The 24,726-nt window shown below is 35.2% G+C and overlaps 1 protein-coding gene across 1 annotated transcript; it reads right to left on the reverse strand.

Annotated features, from left to right (window-relative positions):
• Nucleotides 1-282: 282 nt before the first annotated feature.
• LOC140799501 (26S proteasome regulatory subunit 6A homolog) lies at nucleotides 283-23,102 on the reverse strand. The gene is made up of 10 exons (XM_073153818.1): nucleotides 22,859-23,102; nucleotides 22,657-22,773; nucleotides 19,787-19,894; nucleotides 19,095-19,286; nucleotides 18,731-18,922; nucleotides 10,401-10,519; nucleotides 8,595-8,682; nucleotides 4,678-4,797; nucleotides 3,632-3,772; nucleotides 283-589 (listed from the first exon to the last, which is right to left on the reverse strand). Exons 1-10 carry the CDS (start codon nucleotides 22,982-22,984, stop codon nucleotides 512-514), a joined length of 1,281 nt encoding a protein of 426 aa, XP_073009919.1. The 5' UTR covers nucleotides 22,985-23,102; the 3' UTR covers nucleotides 283-511.
• Between the last annotated feature and the right edge of the window lie 1,624 nt (nucleotides 23,103-24,726).

Consider the following 24,726-nt stretch of genomic DNA (forward strand, 5'->3'; position numbering starts at 1 on the left):
TACAGCATTGTTAAAACCCATGGGTTTCACTCTCATTCATTAAATAAATCCGTAAAAGAGGAATTCATATGCAAATGCTAGAAGATAAGATAATCAGGTATAAAGCTAGTGCCTAACTTCGAGAGACCCTATTTTTGTTTCGTTTCCTGCTAATAAATTATGATCCAACAGGATTTTTTTTAAGGAGAGTACGGAGGTAAAATGAGCCCTACTAAATACATGTGGCAAGTAAGAAAAATGGCGATATTCTCTGTAAGTATTTGCTCAAACAAGAGTCAAACGTTGTAGAAACTAAGATATGCATCTCAATAAATTGAAATTACATTAGCCAGTTTCATAAAAAGTTAAACACCACAATCTCGAAATAACTAGAGAGAGGAATTACATTTCTAGATGCAAAGCTACAAATTATATTATACAAGAAGCATATCTCGTAGAGGCATAAAAGAATACTGAAACAGAAAATTCTTTTAAAAGTAAAAGGATATCTGTTTGAAACCACACCGAACTATTAAGCATAATAATTTAAGCTGGATTTCTTCTTCGCTTGGACTTGTATGATCCCTTCATTGAAATCCTCGTGTGTCACCTGCATGGGCACAAAATAGAAGTTGCAGATGTTTTTAAGTTCTTGACAACTAACAGACAAAGTAGAACTCAAACATTAGGTTTCTACTATTGCTTGGATGTGAGACAAGAAATACAACTAACAAGCTGGCTGAGCAACTGAGATACTTCTATATTCTTCAACTTGTTTTTCTCCACAACAACAACAATGAAGAACACATTGTTCAGCTTGTGCAAGCAAACAATGTTTTGAAAGGAGTTAATATATGCCAGTATTACAATGAACATTCTGAGATTACAAGAGAGATGAAAGAGCATATTACTATGACAAAATCTGACAAGCAGCAAAGACAGGTGGGGCCATGTATTGCCTACAGGATGTCATGGGCCTCCCTAAAATCATGTACATTATTTAGCAAAGGACAACAGTAGGCTGACCAACTGAAGTACTTTCCACATCCTTCATCTTGTTTTTCTCAACAGAAAAAAAAGAAAAAAGAAAAAAAAACAGGCATGCTTCAGCTTGTGCAAGCAAATGTTTTGAAAGAAGTTAATGAAGTAAATATATGTTGGCACTATCAGACAAACATTCTGACGTATCACAAGAGAAATGAAAGAGCAGGGTACTATGGCAAAGTCTTGGAAGCAGCAAAGATAGCATAGTCATGTATTGCCTACGAGAGGTAACGAGTCCCACTAAAATCGTGTACCTTAATTAGCACAGAACATAATTTCCTTTAAAATGTGATAAAAGAGTTACTGTAAGTGGCCACCACATCTCATGGAGACAATACACCCTGTTCTTTATTTGAATAGGAAGTCTCTCCATCAGTTTTTTCTATTTAGCAATTTAAAGGAATCAAACTCCACCCACCTAGATTTGGCATTTTCTACTACAGGATTCCTAAAGATATGGTTTGCTTTGATGGGTTCCCCATTAGGATTAGTTACCTTAACTTCATTGTGCACTTCACAATTACTTCTCCACTATTTCGAAAATCAAAAGGTCTAGGCAAGAATAGAGGCTTAGAGAAGAGAAGTTAGATTATAGGACTATCATTAATTTGCTAGTATATGTAGAGCTAATTGGCTTTGTATGAAAGAATTAGTGATATGCCATGAAGCACGGACACCTTGTCCGTGTCGGACACCCTTCGGACACGTGTGGGACATGTGTCCGACACGTGTCTGAAGTATCCTTAATTAAAAAAACATAAAAAAAATATTGGACACGGGGAGACACTATGGGACACGGGAGGGGCACGGCGGCGACACGGGGGGACACAGCAAGACTGATATCAGTGTTAAGGGGTCAGGATTGGATCCTTTTTATTAATCCAAATCAGTGTTTTGAAAATCGAAAAAGGTGGTCGCCATGGCGGGGCGGTGCATCGGCCGCCCCGCCATTCGGTATGGCGCTCGCATAAGGCGGGCTGCCGCCTTGGCGAGTCGCCTGAGCGCCAAAAGGCGCTAGGTGGGCCGTTCACCCGATAAGGCGGAATGGCGGTTCGGCCCGCCAACCAGCCTTTTCAGGTTATTATCTACTAAGATAACTAACTCATTAACCTTAATATAAAAACTCTTCTCTCTCTCTCTCTCTCTCTCTCTCTCTCTCTCTCTCTCTCTCTCTCGGTCTCGCTGCTCTCCTCTCCCGAGTCTCAGCAGAGAAATTAGAAACCCTAAAGGGCCTAAATCTCCGATCCTCTTCAGCTCTCCCATCCACGACTGCCAACGGCGAGCTCCAAGGTAGCTAAAGCGGCGGCTAGTGGCATCGTGCAGCAACAGCAAGAAGCGGACAAGTTGGCAGGGAGCGAGAATGGACGGCGAGAAGCGAAAGAGGTACGATCCTCTCTCTCTCTCTCTCTCTCTCTCTCAATTGAGCAAATCGAATGTCCTTTTCTTTAAATCTATTTTAATCAGTTAATCAGTTATGATAGGCAATTAGACAAAATGACAAGTTAAAAGTCGACTAAATTATCTGTTGGAGAAGAAATGCTTATAAAGTTGTAAATTAGTAATTATTTATTAATCACTTAATCCGTTGAAATGTTTTAATCTGTTAAATGTTAATCACTTAGTAATTAGTCTATCAGTTTGTTTGTCAGTAATTAATGTATGTAATGTATATTATATATATATATTTATTTATTTTTATTTTTTTATATTAAAAATACTAAACCGCCTTGTCGCCCGCCTTCCGCCTAGGCGCTAGGCGGTGGGGTGACTGCCCGCCACCCCCGGCCGCCTTTCAAAACATTGATCCAAATCCAAACTCAAAATTAATTTCCCCAAACCCTACCCCAGGAAATCTCTCTCTCAGCCCTAAATCCTCACCTCGATGAACGAGCAGTTGCGATAAACTTTTTCTTTAGATGTATCAATAATTATATATATTTTATTTATTTATTTATTTCGCTGTGTCCTATACTGTGTCGGTGTCCTATTTCTTCAAAATTTGCCGTGTCGTCGTGTCCGTATCGTGTCCCGTGTCTATGCTTCATTGGTGATATGCAATTATAATATTGATTTGCAGTTTAAGTTGGCAGTCCACAAAGATCCACCTATGGTAGGAGAAGTTGACAATGAAGTCTATACGTTGGATAAGACAGCCTAGGATTCGGTGTGGGACAACCTGTCTAGGCTGGTCCGAGTGAGCAATCGGATGAGCGTCACCGCATCAATCACATGCATCTAACCACCCCAATTGCATCTGAAAACGAATATAGGGGGTTATAAGACTAGAGCGCATATAATCAGGACCATTAGATGCATGTGGTCGATGAGCTGGTTCGCATCCTATATCTTACGACGTGCCCGTACCGATCCGCAAGGGATCGGCTTGCACCAAGTCCCAATCTAAGACCCCTCACATTTCATGATGAAGGTGCACATAAATATAAATGAAAATTTTAATATTGGGTGATCAAAGGACGAGAAGGAAGAATGTTAATATTTCTCAAAAGAGAAATGTTAAAGACAATAAGACAATAAGAAAGACAGCAAAATAATCAAAGTTTAACATGAAAGTGGAATTACTATGTAAATGAGGAAAAGAGATTCTAACCTCAGTTGCATCTCGCCGCAATGCAAGCATACCAGCTTCTACACAAACAGCTTTCAACTGAGCACCGTTAAAATCATCTGTTGAACGAGCCAACTCTTCAAAGTTGACATCAGGGTGCACAGTCATTTTCCTTGAGTGTATCTGAATAATAAAAGAAATCAAAAAGGTCTTTCAATTATTTCTGAAACATTCAATCAGATAGTTCTTGGTTATTAGGAAAAAAAGTGCTAAATTACTCCATGTGATTTTCAATTATGTAAACTTAGTCCCCATTGTTCCACATATATAGAATAGATCCCTGTGGCTTGTAGCTTTATAGATTTGATTGGTTTCATATCTTTAAAAAAGAGAAATCCTATAGTTTAGTACTAATATATAATAAATCCTTGTGATATGTGACCTTTTCAAAATTCCCTCTGACATTAGGTTAGGCCATAATAGGAAGTGGAAGAAAGTGACTTTTATAAGTGAGCTTCTAGAGATGTCACTTTCTAGGAAATAGTTGTGACTTCCTAGTGTTTGCAAACTTGTAAGTGTTTGATGAGATTGGTAGCTATGGTAAATTGGTAATTATGTTCAGATGCAACATATATGAGGCGGTTAACTGTCACTCTCTCTTAAGGATAGAGCTGATTGAGTCAAAATTAGAAAACTTGGGTGGTTTCAAGGAGACCATTTTCCAATCTACTCTCCATTGAAACAATAGGAAGTGGAGCAGTTCCAAATATTGTCACTTTCTTCCCTTACTTCAAACACAACGTTATAGAGGGACTAGGGAATAATCTTTATGGTAAAGTAAAACATAGAGACTAAATTGCTGCAGAACATAGGAACCCTTTTATAAAAATAATACCATAAGGCAATTTATAAAAGTTGCAAACCACAGAGATCTCTTCTATAACAATGAAACCTATAGGACCAATTAAACAAGATTGATTTAGTTTTTCGTTCTTTTTTTCCCTACTCAAAAGATCTGGATGTGAACAATGAAAAGAACATAATGAAGAAAAGTGAATTAGGGATGTTATTAGGAGTTTTAGGACCACCTGCAAGATTCGGGCTCTTGCTTCTTCAGTTGGATGAGGGAACTCAATCTTTCGATCCAAACGACCAGATCGCATTAGAGCTGGATCAAGTATGTCAGCTCGGTTGGTTGCAGCTATGACCTGTTAATCATCCACAGTCATGTAAAGAAATAAACAACTAAACTGACAAGAGACTAAAATCTAACCAGATTGTTGCTTAAAGAGAAGCATTTACTTCACTGATTTGAAAAAACATAATATTTAAGCAAATAAATGACAGAGTTTTTGAAGGTGTATTTTAAGTGACAATAAGGTCTACCACCATGGACTGATGGTGCTCCTTAAGTCATGGAAATAACATATATACTACAAGTTATTGACCGAAATATTGCTACAGTATAAATTATTTCCTAAAGCACATTACTTTAAACTATTTCCCACTACTACAACAGAGAAATCGTTGTCTCAAATTATGATTTTTCGTGAATTAATTAATTTTCCAATACACTGGAAAACTATTAGAAAAATCATTGTCTTAGGCAACGATTCTAAATAAAACGTTTTCACAGAAAATTTATAAACTATTATATAAACAATTTGAAATTGAAATTTGGAGCTATGATTTTTTTTGCAGTTTCGAGGACAGTTGGCTGCCGGGAATGATTGTAATTCTAATTTATAAATCTTTTCCAATTCACGATGTTATATTTTATGACTAAAATAAATAGCCCAACGCAAAATTACAATAATCTAAACTTTATCTTTATATTTTAGCCTATATCTTTCTCATCCAAGGTTCAATTAAACTTTGTCATAATCATTACGTTCATTTCTCTTTAATCTTCGCAACAATATATTATATGTCCAAAATGGACTTCTCATTACAAAGTTATGCCCTTCCAAAGAATAATTTAATAAGTAAATTATTTTATCAAGTTAAAACACATTGATTTCTGAATAAATCGCTTCCCGGGAGAGTGATTTACAAATTGCCTTCCAAAGAAGTGATTTATTAATCACTTTTACTAACAATTTTTGAGCATATTGGAAAACTAATTAATTTACTAAGAATCATTGTCTAAGATAGCGATTTCCTTGTAGTAGTTTGGGAAATAGTTTGAACAGTATTGTACTTTAGAAATATTTTTTACTGTAGTAGCACTTTGGTCAAGAACTCTATACTAAAGTCAACATTGCTTTTATCTTGTTTTCCATATAACCCACCTTGGCAAGATCCTCAAGCACTAGATAGGCTTCCGTGATGGGTTTTTGAATTTCTCAATCAGACCAAAAGGTAATTAAGGTATATTGTTGTACCATGTATTGAGACAGTGAAATTAAACCAATTAATATCAATGTTCCAAGCTAGTCATTCGGGTCCAAATATAATCACACTGAATTCATAGTCCCACACACCATAACAAAGTATGTCAAATGTAGAGAAAGGAGAACTATTTGACATTATTCCCGGAAGAAGGAAATATATAATGAGGAATATTATCAGTTTAAATAACAAGAATGCCTCTCCCACTGCAAAGATTGGTGCAGACAAAACTTCATACCACAACTAGTTACAAACTTGAAAATGGAGATAACATGTGAAAGAACTAAGAGAGAGAGCTTATTCATAGGTCGGCATTATTTATCATCAATTAAAAAACAAAACCTCAATAGGTAGTAGTAAACTCTTAAGTGTACCACCATAATTCTGACAGTACAAGCCTTCTACAACTAGGACCATTTTGTGTATGTTTTCTTTTCTTTTATGTCAATTCTGTAGTTATAGCTTTTGGACCTTCTCTAGCAACAATCTTAACAGTTCGGTATAACACTAGCATGATTTTGGATTGTTACCCATATGGTTGCACAATCCCTCACTTTGCTTCCCACCTTTACATGTAAAGCCAGGTATATTTCCAAACAACGAAGACAACATTGCATTTTCCAATTCTTAAAGATAGCAATTTGTAACATACTTGCATGTATGTTGAACTTAAATCAGTTGCATACATCTAATTTCACTATTAAGTCAATCATTTCCCTCTGTTGGTTGGGATATTAAATGTGTATGATATATGCCCACCAAGATCAGATCCACAGGTCAGACAGTCTGTCTCAAATGTTTCAACAGTCTAAAGTCATCAATCTGGAGTAACAATGTATTCATTGACAACATAACAATTTCCATTCAGAAGATACTTTTAAAGCAATACAGGTCAAACTATATATGATACTTATATATAATTATATATATGCATCATACATATGGATATAGACATATAGACAATAGACAAATATGACAACATACAGGAGAAAAGTTCGAAAAAAGGGGACCTTACTTTGCCCCTTTTTTCTCTTATTCCTCTAATGGTATAATCTTTATGTTTCTAAGATGGGCTATAATAAGTGGTCCAATAATCTAGTAAAAGTTCTGTAGTTCAAGAGACTGACTTAAATAAAACAGAATCTTTCTCTGACATTCTTTCTTTTCAAATCCCAAACATCAGTATTTCTTTTCAATCTAAATATATATAGGTCTGAACTCACTTCAAATGTTAATGAGACTTTAGCAGCCCTATCGACATAGTAATACTGCCAATTTAGCTTGTTCTCATAACTATAAACACCAGTGTAATAAGTGCAAAAGAAAGTGAGACATAGAGAAAGGGAAACTTTTCTCAATACATAACTTGACATAACAAATGAACTCAATAGGGAGCCGACTAAAGAAGGTGCTAAGCATAGTTTTCAAGTTAAATTGAGTACCAAACGGTTCCTAAATGAAGAATGTAGAAGATATAGGCCAAGCTGAAAAGTTGCGAATCAAGGTTCCATTTCATTGGATTCAACAAATTCTTTATCCCTCATTCCAATGTTTTCAAACTTGAAAACTATATCGGATTTGATTTCCATTGTGCCTGATCCATGAAATAACTCCAGAAGTTTCATCTGTCCACATTCTTATGAATGAAATCAACTGTAAGTTCATTTTCAGCCTATTGGACATATATAGCTATAATAAAAGCTATATACCGCACTATACAAAACCACGAATCCCACAAAGAACACACTTATCATCATATTTTCAGAAAGCAAACGCATAGGCATTGGTGATTGGGAAGCTGCCCTGCATATGCATTATGCAGTTATAGTACATATGGGCTGCATACGTGGACAATATATGCATATGCACCCCTTAAATTCCAACCTTTTGGTCATTCAGAAAAGGAAAGATATGTTAAGAGCTTGGATCAGTGCCCCAATTATGTTTTGCTTCTCAACTGTGCTCCCGTCTGGCCTTTCCCTCTTAAGTCATATGAATTACCAGTATCAAAAACTAGTGTTATGTCCATGTCCTGCAATCCTACCTATTACCGCTGAATTTTTTGAATCAAGCATGATCACCTAATATGGTAGCATGGATAATAAGTAGCATCTAAATTATAATAAAGGGTTTTTTTTTTCATGTATACCCTTAAAAAATCCCTTATTTGCTTATATACCCCACTAAAGTTGAAATTTGTATTTATAGCCTCAAAACACACGTTTTTGAATGTATACCCTTTAAAACCTTATTTTTTGCATTTATACCTTTCATAGTTAACTAACTGTTAAAATTTGAACAATTTAGATATAAAAAGGACAAAAATGTTTTATTCTAGTTTTCACACATTTGTCTTAGTTAAGGTTTTTTTTTTTGTTTTTTCTATTAAATTATTGAGGCTTTAAGCCTTTAACTTTATATTTATTGATAAGTAACTGGGAGTGTATCTATGCAAAAAATAATAATTAAGTTTCAAGGGCTATACATGCAAATATCAACTTTAGAGGGGTATACAAGCAAATAAAGAATATTTTAAGGGTATAAATGCAAAACCCTATAATAAAACCAAATTAAAACCATAGTAGTAATTTTAAAATAAACAAGATACACCAACCTTTATGCGGTCATCATTGCTAAAACCATCAAGCTGATTAAGCAATTCCAACATTGTCCGCTGCACTTCCCTGTCTCCACTTACTTCACTGTAATAGAATAAATAAATGAAGGCATTACACAAGTAAACAGTGCACCAGAATCCACTATGCTACTGGTCCAATTATTGAGAATATGTAAGCTCTCATACCTACGTCATAGTGCTCAGAGTTCAGAAGGATCACTTATTAATTTGTAGACTGTATATTATTATCACTTGTATCAAGATAATTCAATTCCTTATGTTAAAATCATAATTTTAGGTTTCAACCACAAAAATGGTAACCTAAGCAGTTTCAGGCTGGTCTCAGCTGGTTTTGGTTGATTTCACCATAACTGCCAAAACTAGCTAAAACTTATGGTTTTAAGTCCTATTGTAGGTTATTAAGTTTAGAATTTGGGTATTTCTCTGCCCAAATTCAATTAAATTTGAACAAAAACAAATTACGTGCTCTCTTTCATCTCAAATCAGTGAGGAAAGATGATCGTTAAATTGTATGTCAACTGCACCAACAAGTCATCAGAAAAAAAAAATCATTTCGGCATTCAATATTGTGCACAATTTTTTGTGTGGCAATTTTACGAATTTCTACATTGATTTTCTTCCCTTTCTGCACGTCTATAGTGAGATCTTTCCGGAGGCTATTGCTTTATATTTCCCACAATTGCAGGCAGTAATAGACTACCTAGTGAATGATCCCTCCTAGAATTCCATATTATCTAAGTGATAATTGAATAAGCCAAGTAATGATTTCCTAGTTCCTATTATTTTTCTGTAATTGTCATCTATTTTTCTGGATCTTTTTTTTCATATTAAAGAGACCAAAATGCAATTGATGCCAGAACTAATGACAGAAGCTCTGAAATTATTCATTCGCCTCACTGAACAAAACCAAAAGCAAAACCGAAACTTCAAATCTTGGTTAAAATGCTTCAAGAATTAATCATCGGAGCTACTCCAACATCGAATAGGTTGTAAATTGATAAATCTGTGATGCTTATGAAAGACAAACCATGCCTTCTTTCGCATTTCCAAAAGCATCAGAAGAGATGTGGAGAGTCATATTTGTAAGAATAAAGGAGTTTCTTAACTGTCAATGAGCAGTATAGTCATCAAAGGCACAATACATGCAAAATAGACCCTCAGTAACTAACAAGACTTTGTTAATCATGTCTCTTGCGTCACTGACATATCTAAGTTGTTCTCATTGCGAATTCCCAGCAAATTAAAACATGTCTTTTCATTTGTTTTCTACTTCAAAGAGAATGAACATGCCTCAAGAGATAAACAAAAATAAAAAGAAGCAAGCATGTTTTAGGAATTACAGAACCAGAGAGCTATCATAACCAGAGAGCTAAGGAGAAAAATATTAGACTAATGAATTCCGGCAGCTGCTATCATAACCTGCAGAACAACGTAACATGTCCAACAAATGAACCAGAGAGTTGCGGTTTAAAGATAAACTTCATTTATAAAATACTGGCAGCAGTATTAATTCTTCAATGTCAGAAGAGTTTAGAGTTCTAAGTATCGGAGAAGCAGCACATCAGTAGTCACATGTGAATCATAGAAGTATTTAAAACAATATTGATGAAAATAGTTACCATATATTTCTACATTTTCAAAAAAATCATTTGCTCAAAAGCTAAGACATGCTTATGTTGTTGGATGCATAAAAATTCCAACCATACTAGTATATAAAAAGAATGAACGTTTAAAGTTTTAATATTTTAACCAATATAAAGATTGAACTCTCACAGGACATACCTATCAAATCGCTTAGTTCCTATTGCATCAATCTCGTCAATGAAAATTATACAGGGAGACTTTTCTTTTGCAAGCAGAAAAGCATCACGAACAAGTTTTGCTCCATCACCAATAAACATCTGGACCAGAACATGAATGCATTAGCCTTTTTTTGCTGATCATGGTTAACAAAACCAAGAATAACCACTTTCTGTTCAATATTACAGTGGATAAATGACATTTATTTTAGACCTTCTCTTCTTTTTGAAAACAGAACAGGTGAAGCAACTGTAGAATCAACAGTTGGTATTTATAATTTTATATAGTGAGTCATGACAGGACAAAACAAATCTGCATGATATGGTACAGTTTTGCAGCAGTCGGCTTATGAGACAATGCCTCTTGATCTTATTTAGCACATTACTTAGTCCACAACTTGGAGACTATAATAGATCATCTCATATATCTCTGTGCCATGCAATAAATTAGATATTGCATTGTTGTTCCTCTGCACAGACCTTTCCACCTGAAGGCATGATCAAATTAGATATTGCATCGCTGTTCCTCTGGACAAACCTTTCCAGCTTAAGGTATGATCCAAGAAGACTGACTTTTAGTAGATCAAGGGTAGCAGATTATTCGTTGAAAAGATAATCCAGTAAGATAATCATCTTCTTCATGATAACTTCTCTTGGTAACCCCAGTAGAGTGGTGGAACGTGGCATTTAGACCAAAAGATCGTGAGACTAGAGTGATGGTGGCACTTAATTCAAAACTGATATCTTACAGATCATATGAGATTCCTCAATTGAATCATATCACCATCATCCAAGCTTTATAGCAGCCTTATATAGTAGGAGGGACTCACTTGAGGAGGCTACATCGAGGTTGACAAATTTATGAAAGTTGAGAAAAACAATTATGACCAAATGTCAACCTCTTGAAACATTATACCTGACTTCTGGCCAAAGGATAAAAAAGAAATAGAGGCTTTATCAGCAAAACCTATAAAGCTAGTCGCCAAATAAGTTAGCTATCTTATTGCCACCATTTAGGCTCACAACCTAGAGTCTCACCAATAAAAAGTTACTCATGGGATTAGGACACTTTGCAAATCAGTGTCCTAATATGAAAATCAAGAGCAAGACAATCAAAGCTACATGGGATGATTCGAATGATTCAAAATCCGAGTCAAATAAGGATAAGTACATTCCTTGTACTTCCTTATTGTCCATTGACAAATCTTGTGAGCAAGGATGGCTGTCCCGATCGGCACTTACAGTGCCGGTGGCGTACCGGCACATGGCACGAGAGGTGCTGCACGGCACCTCTCCTAACAGCCTTGTCGCTCGCCCGCTTGCCGCATTTGCCGCTCTCAGCAGCTCGCTCACTTGCCACGCTCGTCGGTCAGTGAGAGTGGCGAGCGGCGAGTGGGCGAGCGCAAGGTCAGCGATGGCGGTGAGTGCAAGGTTAGCGACGATGACGAGCCCATTCTCCCTTATTTTTTTCTCTCTTGTGGCATGGCCAGCAAGTGCTGTGCCGATCGGTGGTTGGCACGGTCCGTGCCTATGGCACGACCATTGTTGCTTATGAGAATGTCTCAGATGATCATACGGATGATGGGGACGTCGACACTAATATTCAGATGACCTACCATACGTTTTTCCGTGAATCGTACATATTGAAGAAATCCAAAATGAAGATGACGGAAAAACTTAAAGTGGCCAATGATGAATGGATGTATCTCACAAACCAAATTGAGGATCTCACAAAAGAGCTTAAGAAGACTAAAGAAGAGAAAAGCTAAAAAAGATTGTACACAAAGATCTAAAAAACAATCTCTCTTTCTCAATTTTCTTAAATATGAAATTCTTCTCTTTTGGACAAAATTTGGTTTTGAAGATGAATGTGCATGAACAAGCTAGTGCAAAAGAGAGACTGCTTGAAAAGGTCAAAAGCCTTGAATCTGAAATTTCTAAGTCTAACTCTATACTCCAAAAATTCCAGAATGGCTTACTCAAATTAAATCAACTCCTTGGAGAACAAAGAAAGAACAATATAAAGGAAAGACTTGGCTATGTCGGAAGCAACACCTTAGATGTACCATCGACTTCAAAAGGGAAGGTAATGTATACTCCTTCCCGATGTTTGTAAGCCTCATGTATGATCATGATGTGCATGCTATGAGTAGGAATGATCAAATTAGAAAATCTTCGATTCTTACATGTCATAGATGTGGTATTAGAGGTCACACTAGAGCTAGGTGTTTTATTCCCTTGTACGCTTGTCACTCACACTTAGGATTTGATTGTGACTATATACATGTTACGTATGACTCTATGTTAGGAAGTAAACCAACAGGTAAAAAAGAAAATTGCCAAAAAGCAAGAGTCAGTTATGAGCCGAGCCAGCGAAACTTAAAAAGGCAAGTACAGTGGGTCAATTTCGAATATACATGTTGTTTGGATTAGAAAGAGCAGCATCAGTGCACTCCATTGGGTTGATCCTTGTGAGTGATCCACAAAAGATAAGTGACCCTTTCATGAAAATTACTTAAACCCTAGATTTTTTGTTTTCGGGCAAATTTCATTGTTTCTATATTTTGGCCTTTGTTTAGATTTTTTGTGGATTTCATTTGGCTTGATTTGATTCTTTTTGTTTTGAAAGATTTGTATTGCTATATAATGTGGTCGAGATTGTTTATATTAGTTTCCTTTTTGGTGCATTTCCTTTTTATTTCCTATTTTCAGAACAAATATAAAAATGTCTGAAAAAAATGAAAATACCAAATAGACTTTGAGACAGAAAAGGTGTCTTGATTGTCTATATGTTTGATCTTTATATCTTGGTCTAAATATGTCATATATTATTCTTCTAGATAGCAATTGTCATATATGATTATTATATGTTGGTTTGAGAGCACATGATTTAGAAAAGCGTAGATATTAAATCTAGAATTCGACCAAGTATCCTCAATGTCTAGTACATTTGCATGATATCCATATTTGATCATACTACATTGACATCATTAGCCTCGATGCAATTGCATATTAAAACAAATTATATTGCATTGAATACCTTAAAAGATAAGAGTGAAAGCCACCTTGATATGAGCATTCAAAAAAAACCTTGACTTATTAAGATTTTACAAAGTGGTGAAATTATAGAAAAAAAAAATCCTGCAGAGGAAATTGAAAAAAAAAGAAAAAGAAATTTTTTTGCATGAAAGCATTTTGAGAAAATACAAAAAAATGACTACTTAAGATAAGTTTGCAAGTTATTATTATTCATGCATTGTTATAGGTCTATTTGACTTCTAAACTGTTGAAAGCCGTCATTGCAAGTCATTATTATTCATGCATATTGTTATAGGTCGATTTGACTTCTAAATTGATCATTTAACATATGTGTACATACTAGTGCATGGTTGGATTTTTATTGAATTTTGGAACTTAAAATCATGCATAATAGGGAAGTGCTAGATTTCCATACATTTTGACCAATTTGACATTTCTAATCAGAGTCTAATATCTTTCTATTTATATTAGAGTATTTTTGATTGAATTTGAAACATATCAAATCAACATAAATTGAGAAGTTTCAAATCACGTATCAGGTTCTACTTGACATTTTTTATGTGATTTCTGTGCTTTCTGCAGATTTTTGGTCTTGGATATATATGAGAAACTATGCTGTGGGCTTTGAAAAAATTGGTTTCTCGAAATTTCTGGATTTTTGGCCAAAATTGAAGATTTCTGGAAAATTTTGGACTGCATTTGACATCCCGACGGGCCCTAGACCGTGCGGACGGCATTTTGAAAAAACTGCAGACGCCCTAGTGTCATCCGGAGAGCACTCTCGTGCGTCTATACGCCGTTACCACTCTGAGAATAAAACCATGCAGGTTCTTTGGTTTTTCTCTGAAAACTCTTCCCACCTAGCTTGTCCTCATGTCGGAACATTGATCTTTACATTTTTTGTGCATTTGGCTTTGGTTTCATTCTCTCTTGCAATCTAAGGTATTTTTGTGGAAAGTTTTATAAAATCTTGGGGTTTTCATGGGGTTTTTTCAATCTACAGTTATTAACCCCACAGGCAAGAAAAAGGTCAGTTCCCCCAATCTATTTTTCTCACAAGTGAACCAAAAGTCCATTACAACACATTGTTCAAGCATCGGCTTGTTTTTATGGATAGAAAGGTGATAAATAGAGAGCTTTCTAATGAGGATATTCCTCACATCTTCACCGCTCATGGGCGGAACAGACTATTGACTCCACAAGGTCCAACATGTTGATTTGATCCGAGAATTCTACACTAATGTATCTTATACTTCAAACTCGGTGAACACTTATGTCAGAATGGTGAAGTTAATAGTCACCACGAACACTCACCTCCATTTTCCACTTTCCACAGGTAGAGCATCCTGGCTATCCCTACCTGCATGGACAGAAACCAAAAATTGATGCAGTGTACAGGGTTGTGTGTCAGGATCCAATTGAGATGGTTCCTTGGCAAACGATGGTTTGATAAGGCGATCTGAAGCCCTACTATAGATTGTTGAGCTTAATTAGTTTCTACATCCAGCTGCTGAGGAAAAGAATGAGATATCTAAATTTTGATCGAATTTATTTCATTATGCTAAAGCTAGCGGCATTCCAATTGATCTAGGGGAGTTGATGCAGTGATATATGATGAATATCATCAATTCAGTTCTACTGTTGAGAGCTTACCCCCATGGAGCTTTCATCTGTCAATTGTGCATTACAAAGGGCATTGTCGTGGATCAATCTGAAGATGTAGACGCCAAAAGTGAATTGACAGTAGCACTATTTGGAGACTGTAACTAGGATTCGATGAGTTCAAACTCACATTAAGGAGATCGAGTCTAAGGGGGAGGATGAGCCAACACCTGAATCTGAATCCGCTTTATCGAGTGACTTCACAACTCAATTTGATCGACTTGACTTGTCGATTCAATGTCTGGATGAGCAGATGGACAGTATGATAGCTCAATATGATAGTCGATATTGATAGTTTGGATGGAAGGATGGACTATTGACTAGTAGCTTCTAGGACTTTCTCTCCAACTTCTGTCAGTACTACCCATCTCCGTCCTAAGTTAGTTTACTTTCCATGTCTACATCCTCCTTGCCAATTTAAAACAAGAAGGGGCAAGTGAATCTTATTTATATCTCTGGCTAGAATTTGTAGTTTACATAATCTTCATGAGTTGACATTTACTTTGGCATGTACTTGATATATTTATTCATGACTTGACATTTAATTTAGCATGTACTTGATATATTTGACTTATTTGTGTTAGTTGCATTGCCTTGCCATGATATGGGGTGTTTGATTTGTTTGTCATGTTTTATATGACCTATATGTGCTAGGATTTTATTGCATATTTTTGACTTAGCCATGAAATTGATTTTGGACATATTGATTTGCTAAAATTCAATTAAGAAAATCAATTTGCAAATTGTTTTTTTTTCTAGTGTTTTTGGTCTTCATAGGAATTATTTGCAAAAATCTGAAGTTCATGTGTCTTGACCCTATGAAATTTTGTAAACTCTAGAGGATTGTTTAGGAATTGCATTTTATCACAAAGTTGCCAAAGGGAAGATTGTCAGTGCGATATTTTGGTAATAGTAAATTTGTGAGCAAATTCACATATAATTGAGTTGTAAAAAATAGATTCATGTGTATGGTCAAGTCACAGCTTTTGGAAAATCAAATCATGCAGAGAAATTGAGATGGAATGAGAAAAAATTAGAATTCAACATGCATATTTCGAGACTGCATCCGGACGGGATCAGTGGCTTCCGGACTGGTAGACACTTAACTTAAGAAAACTTAAGTAGCGTTTAAACGGGATTAATGGCGTCCTAGCAACGTGTGCAGGAAAATAAAGGCAAGTTCAAATTTTGAATCGAATTTAAAGTTTCATTTGAAGGTTTGTCCTAGCACAAATCATAGAATCTAGAGAGTTATCATGTTCCCTTATGGATTATATGTTACATATTTGAGTGAGGAGAACTACTTCACATGTCCGATAACCGGTAATACAACTGAGGATGATCCTAGAGTATCGGAGGTGTTGGAACATTCGTCTACCATATTCTACACCGCACGGATTGAAGAGTCAACATGTTGCTTAGTGGCGCAATAAATTGGAGGCTTTCTACTCACAAAGTAGTTAATCGAGAAAGATCTTTCAACATAGATCTAGCATTTTGATGTTAGATCTATAAAAAAATACTCTTTCAAATATAAGAACCAAAGAAAAATTTTGATTTCCTCAAATTCAAGATTTCTTCAAATCCTATCAAAAGATTTTTTTTTTTTTCATTCTCTTAAGGTTTTTTTACACTTTAAAAACTAATTTGGGATGTACAAATGAATCTACAAATTTGCTAGATCTATCATTTGTAAGGATCTTTCTACAGATTTAGCATTTTGGTGTTAGATCTATAAAAAGTACTCTTCAAAATGTAGGAATAAAAGAAAAATTTTGATATCCACAACATGCATATTGCTATGGCGTGCATGTGTTGGTATTCTCGTGTAAGTTCAATATGCATATCACGTCATGCAAGAATTGCATACTTCATATTTGTATGAAAAGTATGTAAGACATAATCACAAGCATTACTATTAATGAATGAGTTTTGAGAATTATCGACAATATTTGATGCAAGATTCCTGTGCTGATAAATGAAGTCTTCAATCCTTCTGGCCATTCTACATTTAACTAGGTTTTGGTATTAATTATCAAGCTATTATCAATTAATGAATATATTTGATCATATTATGCATTAAATCATGTTTCTATTTGACTATTGCAATATCTTTAATAAAATAGATAGTTTAAATTTTGATAACGGACTCTAATAGACTTTAATACGTATCTTCAAACCAAAACATATCTAAATATCCTAAAAAAGATATTAGATTTGTGGCAAAGGCGTGTCAATACGTGCAACCGATACACAGGGCATACCAATCGGAGATTGGTAGGGAATGCAGGGTATACCAATTGGAGATTGGTAGGGCGACGCAGGGCAAACCGGGAGAAAATAGACATGGCATGTGCCTTTGGAATGACAATCCTTGATTGGAATGCATAGGCAATGTGATCTCTAATAATTGTTTGATGCAAATCTAGTATGAATGCAATGGTTTGGAGAATAATCGACCAAAACAAGTAACTAAAATAAAATATAGTAAGCAATAACCGACAATAAGTTAATCGATTAAAAGGGTCACTACTAGATGAAAGGAGAGAAAACTGCTCAAATAAGACAATAACTTTCTCAACTCTCAAATAGGTATGTTGACAGTAGAAAGGCCTAAAATATGGTGTAAGGAAAGACTTTAGAGTTTAGATTTACCAATAAATGAAATACTAGTACTTTTACTTTGAAACCAAGTCTTCCTCTTCATGTTTGAGCACCCAAAGATTCTCTTTCACTACTGGAATCTTCTGAACAGCAATAGTAACCAATGAAAAGTAGAGATTGAAGAAGGAGAGAGGTTTAGAGAAAAAGTAGAAGAGATTAGGGAAGAATCTTAAGATGGAGTAGGAGGAAAGGGGGGAAAGAGAGAGAGAGAGAGAAGAAAAAGACAACAGGGAGATAATAAGAGATTTCAAATAAATCTTATTCAATCATCCCTTGTTTCTCATACAATAACTTTTAAATAGGTTAACAACTTTGATTCTAGTTGACTCTAGTAGGAACTTATTTTCTAATAGGACTCTAATTGATTATCTTACCTAAATTGACTAACTCAATTTAGGTAATAAATCAATATGGACATCCCCCACATACCATAACTATCAATTGAGATTCTAATAGGAATTCATTTCCTAATATGACCCTAATTGATTAGGTCTTACCTAAATTGGCAACCCAATTTAGGTAATAACTCAATACGGACATCCCCCACATATAGGCTTACCATATCTATCAATTGACTAATTCAATTGATCATTTGAATTAAAAATCAACTTAATAAATTAAATGTGAAAATAAGTTGAGCCTAATTAGCTCAATTAGACCAAAATTGGACTCAAGCAACTTTATTTTGGACAAATTGAAGATGATGCCCACAACATTGTTCAAAGATTGAATATTAAGCTCTGAGGCCTATTCTTTATGATTGAATAATGAAGTTGTCCAAAGAAGATTCAACAATAAACTAGGTGACCACTATATGAATAGTAGAGACCAGCATTAACAGATGCCAAATTCATTCAATAAAAATATGCCAAGAGTTTTCTGAAGTATAATTTGATATTAGAGGCAATACTAAATTAGCTTATAAGAAATTTAAAGTGAAACGAGTACCTGAACAAGTTGTGGACCTGCTAGCTTTAGAAATGTTGCATTTGTCTGCGCAGCACAAGCACGAGCCATTAATGTCTTACCAGTTCCAGGTGGTCCATACAAAAGCACTCCTTTAGGTGGACGAATTCCTAATTTCTGAAATCGATCCTTATGCGTCATCGGCAGAACAATTGCCTCGACAAGTTCTTGGATCTATGTAGACAATAACAGGCAAATTAGTAAATGAAACAGAAATTCTGAAGAATTTAGGTGAATACATCACAAACGACAACCATAGAATCAGTTTAAACAGTTTGAGCTATCTAACTTCTACATTGCATATACAAGTTAAAGTTTTCCAGAAGATATCAAAAGCCTGACATACCTGCTTCTCAAGGCCGCCAATGTCATTGTAATCTTCTGTTGGTTTTTCATCAACCTCCATCGCCTTTACTCGTGAATCATATTCTGAAGGAAGGGTGTCCAATATCAAGAAGCTGTCTTTATTTACTCCCACTAGATCTCCAGGCTTCAACTTGTCAGGGTCAACTAAACCAATGACAGGAAGGAATATGGTCTGCCACAAACAGAAGAAACAAGTGGAAGTCACATGACCTCATTTTATGACCAAAAAGATCTGCACTAAATGATTCTCATAGTTCTCAAGATAATATCGTAAGAGATCGCCAAAAAGTATCACTGGTATTACAGAAAACTCATCGTTATCTTGATTGCAACAACATTAAGCAGATAGCAGCATGCAATTTGTTTTAAATATGACTAGGGAAGTTACAGCAAGTATAAATCATTGGAAAGAAAAATAAACTACCAATAAAGTTTTGCTATCAGAATTATATTTTATGACTATGCTACTCAAAATTAGATATAGTATTTCATAGTCAAGTATAAGCCAATCAGAAGCATCTCAGTTAACAAGCAGCGGCAAATGAAATAGGTTTGCCAGTATCACTAAATATTTCACTATTTATATCCACGACATAATTAATAGAGACCAGCCTCTTTAGTACTTCGCAATAGTTTTTTAGAAAGCAGATATTTATAGGATGAACTGCTCACTTGTCGGGTCGAAGTCTTCAACACGACGCATTTTCCCTTTCTTTGTGAGTCTAGATCAACATTTGCCCCATCTTCTTCAGCCTCATCTTCTGGATTCATCTCCAAGATCTAAAGCAAATAAGAATATGCATAAATCAATAGAGTGATAATGTGATCCAATTAATGCAAGGAAAAATAAACTAGAAAGACATTCGGACAATTATTAAGTACTAAAAATTGAGTAACACCAAGCAAAATAAACTAGAGAACTAAATAATGTAAATTTCGTGTGTATAGATACTTCCATTCTTCAAACAAAGCGTGCATAGTACTAACTCTTAACAATTTTGTGTAGCATGTCATTTGAGTAGGAATTCTGGATAGACTTACATCTTTGGTTTTGTTCTAGGTAATAGCTTTGTTGTGTCCAGTTGCCCCAAGCATCCATTTCAGCTTTCTCACACTAGATCTAACAATGCATGATTGTGGTGAAATCTAATATTAGGTTTTGGAAAATGAGTAACATTAATTTATTACGATGTTCTTATTTCCTAACTTTTCTTTTCTGGAGTGTTGATGTTAACTTTCACCTCTCCAATATATTTATTACATAACTTGTTTACATCAGAAAAGACTTGTCCTCTATGCATCCACCTAAGCTAGGAGTGTGTAACTGCTGCAATATGAAACGTTTAAGCTAAGGGATGAACAAGCAAAATCTTAGCAAGTAGATTGTTTTCGTGCTTAGGAATTAAATTTAATTGTACATTGCGTAAGTCACTGAACTGTAAAATAATTCTAATTTATAAATTATGTCATTATATGAGTTAAATTTTAAGTAGCAAAAAAGTGCATGAGTCAAAAGAAAAACTGAGGGTGGTTCAACCTTTCACATTATTGAGGCTTCGTAACAATACAAATAACTAGATAAGCAAACAAAAAGCATGATTTGAATCTATCATTGTAATATCAGGGAAAAACGAAAGATGAGATGGAGGGAAGTCGGACTCCCCTTAGGCAGTCACACTCGGACTCCTCCAAGTAAGAAAAGGAGATCGAACTTATTTCCTTTTAGGACTCTACTCTCTCACATCTATAAAGAAGGGAAGAGGTAGGGCGAAATCCCAACACAAAATCGAGAGAGAAATCAAGAAGAGAGTGAGATTTCTGGGAGAGATCAGAGTGATGTGATGAGTTGGCTAACTCCGACAACGAATGCACTATATAGATTATATACTTTTGAATAAGCTGTGTTGTCTTTATATTCAAAATGAGCTTAATATTTGAAAGCTTGTAAAGCTATATGTTAAAATATGAGCTTGCAAGCCTTTACTTGAGTCATTCGATAATAACCATACATTATACCTGTCAATTGGTGGGTAAACACTAACATAGGATTACATAGATTGAAATCCGAAAACTCTGATATCCCAGAATATAAATAATATAGACATTGGTACCCCAAGAGGTTAAAAGGGGCGAACCCTATTATTGGAGCCAATACACTAATACTCTGATTTTTTACTATGATACATGAATTGATATTTGTGCTTTGACGCTTCACTTTGGAATTGTGGCTTTCTGTGATTCTATTGCATATTTCATTTTTTCAAAAAGCTATATTCATTAAACAAGGATATGAGCTCATTAAGTTATTTCCCCTATTGCAGATATCTCTTAAGGAATGTGAGGATGTAGCAAGATTCTCGACGTTGTGAGTTGTATCATTTTGTATCCTACCCTATCAAGAGTAGATAGTAGACACGTGGCTCGTATTTTAATGTCAAAACCCATAGGTTATGGTATTGCATAGAGCATTTGGCTTGGTCCTGTAAATGATATCACAAAGTTTATTCAATATTCAAGAGTTTGTTTAAAAGCACTGCTGCATTAGTTTGACATTTTGGTTACCATGTCTATTTTAAGCTCCCATGAATATAGTGCAAGTGGTGTTATGTAGGTCTTGCACTCTATCAAGCATAATCTCAGCAAAGTTGCAGTCTGCCATGCTCATGTACTATAATGTTAGTAGTAGAGGGTGTGACAATAGAGAGCTTCTAGAAAGACACTTCTTATAGAAATTTTCAGCCATGAAGATAGGAAGATATCTAGTAAAGTTCCTGAGAGGTGCTTTCTATTCAATTTCTCCAAAGGAACTTCTGCTCAATCTTGTTGATCATTAGTCATTTTGGATAAGTAACCAAGATTCAATCCCAAGGTCATTGCTGTACATTATTGCAAAACTAGCATTGCACAAAATCATTGATTTTACTCCCTGATTTGCCTAATTATTTGCCGAGTAAGAACTACTGAGGGTTATGGACTACGAATCAAAGGTACTGTCCCAATTATAGTATCATAAGATATAACAAGCAGTCACTTAATTTTCTCTTCTGTAATTAGACATGTTATAATGTGCACCAACAAGGACAGAGAGGAAAGAACAACCAATATATCTTAAGAAAAGAATTTGCCCAACCCAAACAGACTATTTGATGATCTGACATCTCATATTTTACAAACTGCACTAGCAAACAGACTGTTGACTCCAGTAGTCCATTTAAATAGCGAAATACTATCCAAAAAAATTAACAAATCTTCTGAGCGATTAAAATAATAAAATAAATTAAAAAAGAAACGGAACAGATATTCTCGTGGTAACAATTGTAGACTAGTAGTCAAAAGGACAGCTTGAAAGTTCTATCAAGCAGATAAACTAACAAAGAAGCATTACCTTGAATTTTAGTTCTATCAGATTTATCTATCATTAATTGGCTAACAACTAGTGCAGGTGCTGTAATAATTTACAGTCAATAACTCAACAGTAGTAGAGATATAATAAAATCCAAGCAAAAATCGACGATTATAAAGAAATAGATGAGAAATCTTACTTCGACAATGTTACCGACAAGGTAGGGAAGCTGCTTGTTGAGCTTGATCTTCTCTTGATTCTCCTTAATCTTCTCTTTGAAAGATTCCAACTCCAAACTATTTCTCTGAAGTTCATCCTACAACACGGCGACAAGATCTCAGAACTGAATCGATAGATAAAGATCTAATCAAATGATTCAAAGAAGGAGAGAAGATAGTGACCTTAAGAACACGGATCTCGTTGTCGAGGAGGCGAGAGGCGCGCAAGATATCGTCGGTGGACATGGAAGCGAGTTGATCGTCCTCCACATTCGACTCGTCCATTGGAGAAACCCCGGTGGAAGCCATGAGAAGAAGAGGAAAGGAAGTACTTTCTTTTATTTTCTGTTAGAGGGTGGAACGAAGAATTTGCTTGGGGGCGAAGGCACCCGGAGATGCGGACTCAAAACATGGGTGTTAATATCCTATCCGGACCCGCTAACCCGCATTTGGATAAAAAGGGATCATGGAGAGTTCTTAGGGTGGCAATTGGTCGGGTTAGGCAAATTCGGACTGGGTTTGGTCATGATAATGCAAATATGAACCCAACTCGTTTATCAAGTGGGTTAGAAATTCTATGTATGAATATGACCTAATTATTAAATGGGGCATAAACAGGTTATTAGGTAACACAAGTTATTTAAATTTTTATAAGTTATTTGAGTTATAAACGAGTTTATTCGAGTTATTTTAGTTATAAATATGTTTATTTTTTATATTCTAAACGAGTTAAGCAGGTCATAAATGGATTAGTCAAGTCATAAAAAGTTGATGGGTTATTGTATCATAAATAAGTTGGCAAGTTGAATCATAAATGGATTAATTAGGTTGAGGTAATAAACACGAACATGACCTATTTAATAATCGGGTTAGACAAGTTGATATATTTACGATCCGAACTCGATTAGACTAAACCCAAATTGGTTTAAAAGTCGAGTTATTATGTCGAGTTATTAGGTAGGTCATTTTTTGCCACCTTTGCATAGTTTCGCATGAGGGAAATATTTGATTTGGGGAAATTGTACTTTACCCCCTATAATTTAGCTCAATTCCACGAAACTCTAATGTACTTTTAATTTAAGCACTTAACTTTCCTTGTCGTATAGTGTAAAGTGTAACAATTATTTTTCTCTATTATATTTTATCAAACTAGATATCAAATTTGAAGATCCTCACTAAAGATAAAGTTGTCAAAATTTTAACAAAATTTTCAACATATCTAAATAGCACCATTCGATTTGAGATAGTAAAGATATGACAACTATATTAAATAGATGTATGATTTTATTATATTTCTATCATCTGAAATATGATTGGTATTATTTTAGATGTGTTGGAAAGCTTCACAAATCCTCTAAAATTTTGTCAATAATGAGGATCTTAAAATTTGATATCTAATTTAGTCAAATATGATAAAAAAAAAAACTATCAATTACACAGCCCGAACCATAGAGGGTTTAATTATTTAAGTTGAAAGTACAAAGAGATTTAGTAAAATTAGTCAAACTAAAGGGTGATAAAGTGCCAAATAACCCATTGGATTTTTTGGGATAATTTATAGAAAACACCCTGTATTTTACTGTTATTATTAGCATTGTATTATATGAGTATTTATTAGGGGTGTAAACGAGTCGGCTTTAGCTCAAGCTCGGCTTGAAATTAGTTTCAAGCCTACTAGCTTCGCTCAACTCATTCAAGCCAAGCTCAAGATGAGCTCTAGTCTAAATTAAGGCTATTATCAAAACCTATTCAAGCCAAGCTAGATTGAGCCCAAGCCAAGCCAAAAATTATTCAAGCCAACAGTCAAAAACAAACTCATGAATCTGCAAACCAGATCTCAAATCACCAACTACAAACCAACACATTTCATCCGTAAAATAGTTGTAGAGTAGAGACTCCAATCCTAGCATAGCCTGCGATAATGGAGTTCCAAGAGAAGACATTTCTACTAAGCATTACGCAGAACAGGTTACAAGCTAAGGTCATGCCATCGCATTTGGAATTGGTGTCAAAGAGGGAGGTGGTGATAATGAGGTTGGAGAGGAATCCAT

Source organism: Typha latifolia, chromosome 13 (genome assembly GCF_019914945.1).
Source record: "Typha latifolia isolate L0001 chromosome 13, TyphaL0001v2, whole genome shotgun sequence".
NCBI classification, from domain to species: Eukaryota; Viridiplantae; Streptophyta; class Magnoliopsida; order Poales; family Typhaceae; genus Typha; species Typha latifolia.